Raw genomic sequence first — 13,411 nt, 5'->3', positions numbered from 1 at the left:
TTCTAAAAGAGGAAAACAAACAACCTCTACATGCAACCACACACAACGAAAAGGTTTTTTCTCAAAAGAATCCTTAAAACTAACTCAACTCCAATCAGACTAGCTTTTAAGATGAGACTTGCACCCTAGTATATATTATAAACCGGTCTTATATACGTGAAACTTCCAAAATTTATATATTGATTAAAATAATATTCGTTTTATATATATAATTTTTTTCTTTAAAAAAACTAAATTTAAATATTTATTTTTCACATAAAACACATACTATTTCGTGATGATCGTAAAAAAAAAAGGAAAGAAACTTCATGTGAAGATTTTTTATATTCCAAAATTATGAAATGGCAACCACATTAATATTCAGAATTTTTCATATCTAAAAGTCAAATACATATTTTTTTCACTTCTTTTAGTGTTTGTATAAAGGTTGAGGTATTCCTAAGAGTAGTTTATATGTAATATCTTTTCTTCTAAAAGAATAGGAGATATTTTTAAAAACTAATAATTAATTTTAAATTAAAAATAACCACAAGATTTTTGTCTGTGAGAAATCATCAGCCACCTTGAAACGTAGAATGAAAATTCAAATGCATACATACATAACTTTAGTTTAAGTTAAGAAGGAATGACATTTACAACATGCTATTGTTCAAGCACACCTACATATTCAAATATTCTTCCAAATATTTTTTCATTTTTCTTCCGTGTTCAATACGTGCGTTACCTGATAATCCGGGAAGGCCAGCATACCATTCTTCTTCGAATTTTTTCTTCAAGGCTTCAAATCCTGTAGTAACACACACATACTCCAATTTGGGAAGACCAGTTAAAGTTATTTCAATCATTGGAATGCTCAATTGAAGCCCTGGTTTTGTGCTATCTTGCCTCATCACAGTGAAAATGCTTGTCATTGAACTGCAATTTCTAACCTCTAACGTCTTCAAATTATCAAGATTTTTGGAAAGATTAACGGGAAAAACAGTTCTCAATTTCTCACAATCTTTGATAATTACGTTTTTCAGTTTCCCAAATGAATTTTCAGCATCATACTCTTCATTCCATATTGTTGTCAATATACTAACCTCGGAAATCACCATCGTCTCCAGCTTAGGGCAAGAAACCTGCATAAATAATGACACTAATCAATACTATTAGCAGTTTTTTACCACACAATTGTTACTCCTCTAATTATCTAAGGGTTTCAGTATTTGTTTGGTTTTTTATACTTCAATTATTGCTATGCTTTGGTATATATATAAAAGGTTTAAGTATTATACTTAATCTTGCTATGTTTTGGCTCTTATATCTATAAAATACATGTTTTAGTTTCTGTGTAATAACTTTTAGTTACGCTTTGGTTTCTACAGTCTGCTATCTCTTCAAATCCTTAGCGCTAATACTGTCACAAAATTTACACCACCACCAATCTATAGTTTTCTGTGAATAATTATTTGTCATTTGATAAAATTATCTGCTTTTGCTTTGTCAAGAAAAAGACTATAAAGGTTCATCTATCTTTGCATGATGATAACAAGATTTTCAGTGAGTTATGTTCATCAAACTTGTATACGTGTGAATGGGATGCAGGGTTGTTGAGAGGATGCATGCAGTAATTATTCTTCAAGTTAGACATGTTTAATGCTTTAATGCCTTATCAGTGCTGGAAATATTTTAATACCTTGTCATGGAAAAGTGTAGCAGAAGAGGATCCTTCACTTGAGCAGAAACTGATTAATGCTGGGAGTCCTTGTAAGGTAAGAGAGCATAGTTCAGGAAATTCTATGGGACGATTCTCTGCACCTTCAAATAGCACAATTGCCTTTATGGATGTGCACTGTGAAACTTCCAAAGTAGCAAGATGAGGAATACCATTGATCATTGATACTGAGAAGAGGCATAGCATTGCATTGCATTTCTCTATTTTGATGACTCTAAGTTTGAAGAAAGATTTCTCAGTTAAGGAACCAGCATGGCATATGTATTCCAAATTGCTTAGAATGGTGAGAGACAGTGACTCCAGGTTCGGGAAAGTATCAAGAGGATCGTTACCTGACCCTTTGGCTATGCATTTGACTTCAGCATTGTGTTGAATGAAAAGAGACTGCAGTTGTGGAAACCCATCACACTCCATATCATTAACAACATTCTGGACACCATTCAATGTATCCAAGTACAAAACCTGAACTTCTTTCAGCATCTTTTTTATTCCATTCTCTGACTGAAACCTCCTGTTCAGCTTCAGTTTCAATGTCTTCAATTCATGATCACCAGAATGTGCTCGGTCCCACCCTTTACCAATGAAAATTGTATATGATCTTAGGTTTCCAAAGAACAAGTCCACAGGCCATGCCTGCGGATCAGGAACATACATGTCTTCTATGTATGCCAAGTGTTCCAAGTCTGTAAGCTCTTTCAAGCTTGCATTCTTGTTTTCACTGGTAGACATTTCAATCTCCCAATTACAGAAGGAGTTTCTCAAATATAATTCTTCCAAGCTTGCCAATTTGGACAGGACATTGGGTGGAATCACTTGGAGATTTGTGTCTCTTAAATCCAAGAATAACAACTTCTCAAGCTTTACAATTTGCGCAGGCAATTGTTGGATCCTACTTTCAAGCAGGCCTAGCATTCGCAGATTTGTGAGCTCACAAACTTCTGTAATGTCTCCCAATCCACATTTACACATGGATAATGCTTCAAGGTCCTTTAAAACAACAAAACTAGAAGGCAGATTTGGGCAATGAAAGGAAACAAAATCTAGCACTTTCAGAAGTTTAGTCTCCTCAAAAAAGGAATTTGGAACATCTATTGTGGAATTTTCCCTACTTATCAGAAGATGTTTCAAGTTTGGACATTGCAACGTTGCGCGAAGCTCCAAATCACCAACAGGATGTAAGTTGCAGAAGTGAAGATCTGTTAGCAATTCTTCAGGTGGCCATTCTCTCGAAATCACTGAAGCTCTTCGATCATGTTGGGCCATTCGATAAGCAGTCTGATATATGTAGTCATCTACTTTGACCCAGTCCTTTCCATTTTCAACCACAAGACCATAGGCCTTCAGATCACTAATCAATGACTCACGCTTTTTTCTTGCAGAATCTGCTGTTTCCAGATTTTTGAATACACCTGTCCACATGTCTATGTAGATGCTATAACTGTTAATAAATCTTCTTCCCCTAATAGTAAGAAGATACAAGAATGCTTTGTATTCCTCATTTTTTTCCAAACAATAGGACAATAGTTTTGGTGGTGAAATATTTTCCTTGAGCTGCATCAAGGCATCTATGCCCTTATTTTCTAATGCCTTTGCTAGAGCATAAATTAAAGAAATGGAACCTTCACAAATTCTCACTATTTCTTCTACAATGGAACTTTGATCTCCATCAAAACTTCCAACCATCTTCTCAAACAGCATCTGAGCCTCTTCTTTTTGTAATTCTTCTAATTGAAACACTTTATTATGCTTAGAGGCACCCATCAAATATTGTATGAAATTCAAATTTCCTGAAGTCAACAATACTTTGCACCCTTCATGTTCATTACCCGGAGGAACTCCAAATTCCTCCAAGTCAAATTCTTGTGGGTTCAATTCCCCCCATGNATCATCAACTATGATGAGAGTACTTTGCTCTTTTTTTATTCTCTGACGTAATTTGTTTCTTCTTTTCACAAGACTTTCTCCATTGGTAAACTGCACTCCCAATTCATCTGCAATAGCATTTTGAACTTGCTCCTGATTTGGCTTATCAGTTACAGTTATGAAAACCATTGCATCAAACAATTTCTGTTCTTTTGCTTTCTTTCTAATGTTTTCGGCTAATGAGGTTGTGCCTAAACCACCCAGCCCCCATACTCCAACTGCTTGGATATCAGTGTTCTTTAGGGCTTCCATAATATCACCTATTGTTTCATCTCTTGATGCTGGTCTTTCATAATGTTTTCGTGTTTTCGCTGATATATGAGAGTGTCCTTCAAGAATTAATGCTGAAATCTCTGGTTGCATCTTTCTTGATTGTTTACCAACCTTGTACCGCAAAAGAATATTTGTGCAAGTACTTTTGCCTTCATAGGAGTTCAATAATTTATCCCCTTGTCCAAGAATCTCATTCACTCTTTTGAGCCAGTCATTTTGAGTCTGGAATTCTTCATCTTCCCAAATAAGATTTTCTTGCACTATTTTCCTTTGATCTTGCAGAGTCTTGAGGCCAGTTTCGAGATTCTCCAAAATGCTTCTGTTGGAAATTAGGTTGCCAAGTTGATGTGCAACCACTGCTGCTTTCATCTTTTGAAACAATGTGCCAAATGATCTTTCTTTTCTTTGTTCTTGTGTTGGTAGCTGCAAAGGAGTTGATACTAGTTTAATCTAGGATAGGATAATAGATAGATGCAACAACTTTAATGAAGCGACGCAAAATTTGGAGCAAATGGCTCACCCTCTTTTAGATAATGACGAAAACAGAAAGGATGTGACTTTAAGAGCAATTTATCTTCTAAATGTAGTTCCTGTCATGAACAAAACAAATTGAACAGACAATTTAATTTATTACTGGCAAAAAGTTAATATAGTACACAAACTTCATCTTCTTACGTTTAACCGATATCGAAAAGACATGATTATAATTTTATACATAAAAAGACAATATTATATTTTTCTTTTTCATATAAAAGTTAGGCATGGGTATGTATGATCACATCTTACATATAATCTTTAAATGTAACTAATTTTAAATTTATACGCGTCAATTTATAAATTTAAAGTTTTTATATATTAGTGATTAATTTAGATACCAATTTTTATTTAGTATCTAAATTAATTACTATAGTGATCAATTATTTTTTATTTCTAGAATTGATTTTTATTTAAAGATTTTCTTGTAGGGTTCCAAAGCACATCAATCATAGTAAATTTTCAAAAGAACAACTCCAATCTAGTAAGTTTATACTTATTGTATCGTATAATTAACCACCCAGTCAAAACACTTTTTCAGTCACTGAGCAGTCAATTCTCCTAAAAGAATGAAGATTCCGCAAAACTCTAAAGCAACATCGACCGGTTGGTTACCATTTCCTCATAGAACTGATCAGTAGTACATATTAAAATCATCATCACAAATACATGTTTAACAAGGTAAAACATACTTATGGGTTCTTAGGCCGTAATTGGGCCAATCCAAATTAAAAGTTCATTCGAAATCTATAAAGACAAAGGTAAGGTAAGAAGGTAGGTAATTGAAGAAGATGATCGGAGAATGAGGAATTATGAAAGAGTGTGGGATTGTTCATTATGATGGTCAAAGTATCATTCATCTAGAGATGTTGTTGAGTCTAGGGAGGTCAAAGTTGAGAAGACAGCTACAAATGACAATCATGCACATGTGTCTATAGAACTTTTCAAGATTAAGGTTCAAATAGAGCTTGGAGCAAACTAATTTTTCGTTTGAGGATAAAGAAAAAGATGATGTTGATAGCTCTTTCATGATTTGCAATCAAGGTGGAGAATTGTGAATCTAAATCATATGAAATAAACAATATAATTAAGAGCTTAGTTAGATAGCTAGACCATATGACATTAGATGGAAGCATCTATGGAAAGAGAGTAGTAAACAGTAAAATCATTTAAGTTTCCCAACTTGCTTTCATTAAAGGAAAATGTATATTGGACAATATGATAGTAGTGTGAAAGGTAGTATATGTGTTTAGAAGGAAAGAGAAGAGTTGTATAATGGTAAAGGTGGATTAGGGAATGCTTGGAATCATCCTCAATCTCAATATTGGTAATTGGAAGCCCCAATGATGAAACTAAACCATCAAAAAGTGTACAACAAAGAGACCTTTTAGCCTTATTATTGTTTGTAATAGTAGGATAAGGATTACCTAGAATAATAACACAGATTATTGATGAAGAAGGTGAGAATCCACGTAATTTCAAAATTTTTGAATTACAAAACACTATGACTCTACCTTTAATATATTTAGGCTAGTTAGTGGCGTAAGTCCAAGGAAAATAAATTTATAGAATAATGTCCTAACTAAGTGATGAATGCATATTTATGTCATCATTTAATTTTTAATCTTAGATTCTTAATTTATTTTAGAGTTTTAAAAGACCTTTTTTTGTTAAGATTTCTTACAATTGAGTTTATTGAGCTTGAGATAAAAAAAACATTTTAAAAATAACTTTTTAGTTGTTTAAATATCATTTGCATATTTTGAAGTGTGTTAAGCTCTTGGAGGTACGAAAATAAATTAATTAAAGCTTAATGACACGTTAAAGATAAATCTAAGAATAAAAAATAATCAAAATCACAACGTTACCTGAAGAAAGCAAGAAAAACTTGAATAATTAAAAAATATTTACGGTAAAAGATAATTTAGGACAAATATATCTTAAGATATTTTATTTGATATTTTTAAACATCAAAAGATAATAAGTACCAAATCTTTTTAAATTTGGCAAGATCTTCTTAGATATTTTTTAAATCTCTATAATAACCAAATATATCTTGAAGATATTGGATTTAGTTAAAAAGTTAATTTTGGTTGATTAGTTTTTTATTTGGTAAAGTGGTAAAAGAATAGACATTAGGTATAGTAATATTAATATATTTTAGTTAAATTTACTGTGATTAATCTAAAAATTTTTTGTTTCTAATTGAGAATGTACTTTGTTTAATAGTGATTAAAGGGGAAAAATTTAACAATAGTTAATCAAGAATGTATTTTGGTTAATTAGTTTTTTACTTGATAAAAGTGGTAAAAGAACATGATTAGACAATAATATTTAATTGAGAATATACTTTGGTTAAATTTATTATGATTAATCTTAAAGTTCTTGCTTTTAATGGAGAATATGCTTTGGTTAATAGTGAAATCGCCAACAAATTAATTGATAATTTACGTTGATTAATTTGAAAATATAAAACAATAATTAATTGAATAATAATATTTAGAAAATCAATGATGAATCATTTTTTAAAAAAGATAGTGGAATGAACCTATTTTCTTTATTATAACTTTTTTTATCTCTTTTTATCTTTTCAATTCTATTTCTTTCTCTGGTTTATTATTTTATGTTAAATAATTTCAACGTCTCTATTTTAGGTTGAAAGTTGAATATCGGTCCCTCAATTTATTTCTGTTTCAATTGGGTTCCTAATTTTGAAAAATTGAAGCAATGCAACCCTTGTCGTTAAATTAGCTAAACACAATTAAATGATGCGACTTAATAAAGAACTCTGATATGGAAGCAAATACTATAGGAGTGCTCGGCCTGCATAATGGGGAGGTCGATTTGCATAGTGAGGAGGTCAATATGCACAGTGGGGAGGTCGGCCTACATAGTGGGAAGCTCGACCTACATAGTGGAAAACTCGACCTGCACATTGGGGAGGTTAGTTTGCACACTAGGGAGCTCTGTCTACACACTAAGTCGGTTGACATGCAAAAGAGGAGATCAATTAGTACAATGGGGAGCTCGGCCTGAATAGTGGCCAACTTAGTCTGCATAGTGGGGTGGTCGACCTTCACACTTTAAACCGACCTCCACATTGTGTTGGCCAAGCTCCCCACTATGCAGACCAACCTCCTCACTGTACAGACTGACCTCCTCACTATACAAATTGACCTCCTTACCATGGAGTTTGAGTTTCCTTATTGTGCAAGCTGAGCTCCTCACTATGCAGACTAAGTTCTCAACTATGCAAATCGACCTCTCCACTATGCAAACTGACCTCCCCATTATACAATCTGGGCTCCCCATTAGGCAAACCGATCTCCTCATTATGCAGATCGATCTTCTCACTATTCAGGCCGAGCTCCTCATTGTGCATTGTGCAGATTGACCTCCTCACTATGCAGACGAACCTCCTCGTTGTATAGATCAACCTCCCAACCGTGTAGGCCGAGCTCTAGTTCAATTCGTGCTTCCACGTCAAACTTCTTTATAAAGTCACGTCATTTAAAAAATCCACATAAGTGTGCCTAGTCACTATTTTTTTAATGTTGTTCATCAAATTTAACAAGGGTCACATTGTTTCAAAAATTAAGACCTAATTAAGAAAAAAGATTGAGGGACCTATACGTGACTTTCAGCATAAAATAGGAATCATTAGAATGATTAAACCATTGTTATATTATTCAATCTTTTCATTTTATAAAGTAATTTGTGAGAAATCAATTCCTTGTTGTTTGGAAGATGACTAGGATTGATTTTATCCTTAATATTTTGTTGGTTAATATCTTAGCATTACTAAAGTTGCTAAAGTTTAATAGAAACAATATTGCATTAAGGATAGCGTTATCACTAACATTAGAAAAAGACTAGCAAGATGGAAAAAGATAGGTATCAACACTTGGTAAAGAAATAAAGTTATAACCTTCATACCTGTATTAATCACCTTTGAATGTATATTATAGCAGTAGTGGTAGATCTTGGGAAAAAAATCCAAAAGATTTGTTCATGGACGGGGGGCATGAATGTAGGAAAATAGTCTAGGTTAAAGGGAAAACCATATGTTAAGCAAAGGAAGAACCTAGATTTGGAATTAAAGACACAAATTTCTTTAACACAATCCTATTAGCAAAATGGAATTAGGAACTTGTGGAAAGACATTTTATAATTTTAATGCGGGGTCTTAGAGAAACCTAAACAGTAGATGTAATAGTAGACGAGGAAAAATGGATGCAGAGGAAATCTTTACTTTGGGGAAATTAAATGGTTGGATATGGATGAAACATAAATATTTTTGGTACTCTAACTGGAATCTATGTCTAATTAAGTGTATTAAATTACTTAGAAGATTGATAATTACGAAAGGTTCCTTTAACTAGGCTACCTAGTCCAGATTTTCCCATTTATTTTTGGTTAAAAATAGTGCAGTCAGTATCAATAAGATGATGATAGAAGCTTAGTCAAGTTGTATTACTTGGATGCCCTATAGAACCAGTACACTGATTACAGCTAATCCAAGCTCCTAGTGACAATATCACGCACAGATTGGAAGAAGTAAAAACATCTACATTAGAGCTACTGGAGTAGGCAATGGAGAGTATTAGTGGTTAACTTTGTTAGCAAAAACCGGTATTGAGAGATCACACTATTGTTTTTTATAGGCAAGAGAGTAGACCAAAGTCTTATTTTGTTAACTTTCACTATTTCTAATGAACTTTTGATACAAACACATACATGATTGCATATGTAAAATCAGGGATATTTGTACATGGGTTGAAGGATTTGTGAAAGGTATGTGGGGAGGGCAAAGGAGGTGGCTAGTTTGATGCAAACAGGTATTGAAGGGTAGGTTCAAGAATAATAATAAGGTTTTTGGGAAGATACATGGTGTGGAGAAACTCCTTTTGTATTCATATTTTCATAGACGTCGATCCGAAAAACATTCAACGTAAATTATTAATCGGTGATATTTTCGTAAATAAGTTGGACACATAATTGTCGCTTAGGAGGGGCACCGACGTCTATAATATTATAGATGTCGGGGCCCCTACTAACTAACGTCTATATTTCTGACAGATAGGTGAAAAGTCATTTCTTTATGCCATATAAACATCAGTTAGGAGGGGCACCGACGTCTATAATATCAAAGACGTCGTCGGTGCCCCTCTAACTGACGTCTATATGTCTGAAAGGTAGGTGAAAAGTCATTTCTTTCTGCCATCTAAACATCAGTTAGGAGGGGCACTAACATCTATAATATTATAGACGTCGGTGTCCCTCTAACTGATGTCTATATGTTCGAAAGGTAGGTGAAAAGTCATTTATTTCCGCCATCTAGACGTTTGATCCCGTCACACTGACGTCTATATGCGATTATAGACGTCGGTTACCCCTACATCTGACGTCTATATATACCACGAATATTAATTTTTAAATCGAATGGACGTCACATTAGTAAGGACCCGACATATATTCTAGAATAGACATTGGTTTCTGGGGAAACCGACGTCTGATATCATGTTAAATAAGTCATCAGCAGTTACACACACTTCATCGTCTTCCTTCGCTTTTCTCTTGCGACATTGCATTTTCAAGTGCGTTTTCTCTTCGCTTTTCTATTTTGAACCGTTTAAACTTATGTTTACTCCGATTAAAGTAATCTTTGATGTTTTATCTTTCGTTTAAACCAATTAAAATGAGCTTTCGTTGTGTGTTGGTGCGGTTTTTCTCGTGTCTTTGGGTAGTGTAGTGCACCTTCTCCCTTTGCTAGCTTCCTCGTAAGAAAAACTTATGTCTTTTGGATCTCTTATGACATTTCAACCTGAAGCCGAACCTGGGTCCTTGCCTAGTTTCCATGTCACCATATTCTTGCTGTTGAAATGAAACTAGGCAACGACCCAGGTTCGGTTTTGGGTTGAAATGCTATAAGAGATCCAAAAGACGCAATTTTTTCTCATGAAGAAGCTAGGAAAGGGAGGAGGTGCTTCAATGCTACCCAAAGACATGAGCAAAACCACATCAAAACATAACGAATACTCAGTAGACGTCGGTTAATGACATATTCGACGTCTATTGTGCCCTTAAACATCAATTAGTGCCATGTCTGGCGTCTTTATAGTGCCCTTAGACGTCGGTTAGTGACATGTCTGACGTTTGTATAGACGTCGGATATGACATTTAACTGACGTCTATAATGACGTTGGAGACGTCCCATATTTACTTCACCCATATAGACGTTGGTTCTGGATGTGACGTTAAAAACAAAAAATAACTGAAGTCTAAAGCTCTTTCTGCACCAGTGTATATGTAATAACTTTAGATAAATATTCAATTTCATAAAAGAATGTTAAAATGTTATGATTTATATGAACCTAATTTTCACCCATTAATTTCAAGATTTTAATGACCTGTTTTATTTTGTAATATGGGATGTACTCACGATTTTAGTCTACGTAATAGGAAAACAATCAATTCATTATAATTAAGGATAGGTGTGATAAACGGTGTATTGATGATATATAGTTAAAACTCAAGAACAAAATATAATTAAAAAAATTATCATTTTTTTTAGTTGAAGTGAAAAGAAAAAGTCATATCTAGAATAAGTACCAATAAAATAAAACAGATCAGTTTTTCGTTTAAATTATAACAAAATTTATTGTTATCTTTCGAATTATTTGACTATTGTGTAAAGTTTCAATAATAAACTTGACTAAATAATACTCCTCAAGAAATATTGAAATTGAATTTTCAAAACTATTAAAAGTATGCATGCATATAACTCATGAATAAGGAAAGTTGAAATTAAGAAATTAGAAGGAAAGTCTTAACCATTAAAATTGAAAATAAAAACCAAGGTAAAATTCAATTTAATAATAGAGAAAAAAGAATAAGTACCTGAAGTGAATGACGTCTTCAAAGTTCATGAAATATGGATCCATAATCTTAATTAATTATATGATGCTGAAATGACAAAAAATGTATTTAAAGACTAATTTTTTAATTAAACATTAATTTAGAGATCAATTTTTTTCTTAACCAAAACTTTGTAGTTAATGTTAATAACTAATTTAAATACCAAATTCATAATAAAAATCATTTTAACTACTAATTGAAAAACTAATTATAATTTTTTATTTATAAATAAACTATTTTATTTAATAATAACTTAATTTATGAATTAGTATCTAAATTATTCATTATAATAATAAATTGTTTTTAGTCATTAAAATTAATCATTATTTAAATTTTTTTTCTAATAGATAAATACTTCAATCATTTAAAAAGGAGATTAAAAAAAACCTTTTAGATACATTTAAATAAAAAAAAAAATTACCTGAAGGAGGAGAGGAAGAAAGACAAACTAGAACCCTGAAAGACAAAGGAAGAACAAAACCTATTTATGGGAAACCAGATAATCTTCTTAAGCTTGGGTAAAACTTCAGAAATAAATCAAGAGAACTATCACTAACAATATTTAATCAAATGAAAATATTCAAAACAGTTTTTTAATTTTATTTAGTGATAAATTCCAAAATCTCTTGAAATTTAATGGAAATGACATTTTGTGGATATTGCAGCAATCTTTATAAATGATTCAAATAATAAACAAATCGTGAGAAAAATAGACACAAAAACTACCTGTATAAAAGTCTCTATCATTTGCTCAGATTTCTTCTGAAATTTCCTGCAAATTTAAATTTGTAGGAAAATAATACATAAATTTACAGAAAATATGAGTTAATAGTACCTGGTTTATAGGTATAAACTTGTGGGGGTCGTATCTTTTGTCAAATGTAATGTGTCTGATGTAAACAAAAATTCTTACTTGAAAGAACCGAAAACTATCTTATATTATCACTTTTTCCCTTTCTCCCTTTCTACACCTTACATACCCAAACAGGTTATTCATTGCTTATTCCTTCAGTTCTTCTATATCTATATATTCGTTCAATAACCATCAAGTTCTAGTCATTCTTTGCTTAAAACTAATGTCAGAACAAGAATATTACACATTTTTTTAAAGTTTATGGAATATGAATAAAAAAGGAATTTCTATACTTTCATTATATGATGTTTCTTATGTGTTTATGGGATGAAAAATATTTAATAGCGAAACTAGTTAGTAAAAGATACTGAAAAAATAACTCACATACAAGAAAATTATATTTTATCATATATATATACATATATATATATATATATATATATAAAAGATTTTATCCAACTTGGTTATATTATATATCACTAGGAGTGGGCGAACTGTACAACAGTTAACTGCACTGTGAAAATTTATAGTTAATTATATACCAGTTCAAGAAAATTGTATTGAAAGATAGTTCAGAATAACTAAACTGAACTATTTTTTAGTTCAGTTACACTAAGTTCAATAACTGAACTGAACTATTCACAATCTAAGATTAACCTTATAAAAATTACAATCCATCAAACAAATTACATATTAATTAAAATGTGTTTAATGTATATCTTTTCTCTTTTTTTTTTCTAGTAGCACATATAACATTTAAAAAAACAGTTAGTTGTCAATCAATTTGTAAATATATTTAATTAAAAGCATTTTATTCTTTATAGCAGCTAAATACTTCAATGTTACTAAGTTTTAATTTAATTTTAAATATATGATTCACGAAATTTGATATTTTTTTTAACTATTCTCATTATTTATTTCAACTCTGTTTGTTTCTCATCATTCTTTCTTTCTGAAAAATATTTGGAAAATCTTTTTTTATTAAAAGTGTGTATAAAAAATAAACTAAAATAATTTTGTGAAACTTTATAAGGTTTGAACCACACCAACCTCCCATATATAAACGAAATTTAATATTGTATATCAATAGTATTATAAAATTAAATTACATATATTATTTTCAAATATTTTTGTATAAAACTTTTAAGACTATTACTGATTTTGTTATAGACATTTTAAATTTGTGTCTTTCT

General features: G+C 31.6%; 1 protein-coding gene across 1 annotated transcript; it reads right to left on the bottom strand.

The window, feature by feature from the left end:
* Window positions 1-547: 547 nt before the first annotated feature.
* On the bottom strand, window positions 548-12,350 carry LOC106775445 (probable disease resistance protein At4g27220). Its single transcript, XM_022787272.1, has 6 exons — window positions 12,092-12,350; window positions 11,787-11,821; window positions 11,348-11,413; window positions 4,434-4,503; window positions 1,679-4,336; window positions 548-1,121 (listed from the first exon to the last, which is right to left on the bottom strand). Exons 5-6 carry the CDS (start codon window positions 4,280-4,282, stop codon window positions 660-662), a joined length of 3,066 nt encoding a protein of 1,021 aa, XP_022642993.1. The 5' UTR covers window positions 4,283-4,336; window positions 4,434-4,503; window positions 11,348-11,413; window positions 11,787-11,821; window positions 12,092-12,350; the 3' UTR covers window positions 548-659.
* Between the last annotated feature and the right edge of the window lie 1,061 nt (window positions 12,351-13,411).

Source organism: Vigna radiata, chromosome 10, assembly GCF_000741045.1.
Source record: "Vigna radiata var. radiata cultivar VC1973A chromosome 10, Vradiata_ver6, whole genome shotgun sequence".
NCBI lineage: Eukaryota > Viridiplantae > Streptophyta > Magnoliopsida > Fabales > Fabaceae > Vigna > Vigna radiata.
Note: the sequence above shows the minus strand (reverse complement) of the source record. Positions and strands in the feature narration are given on the sequence as shown.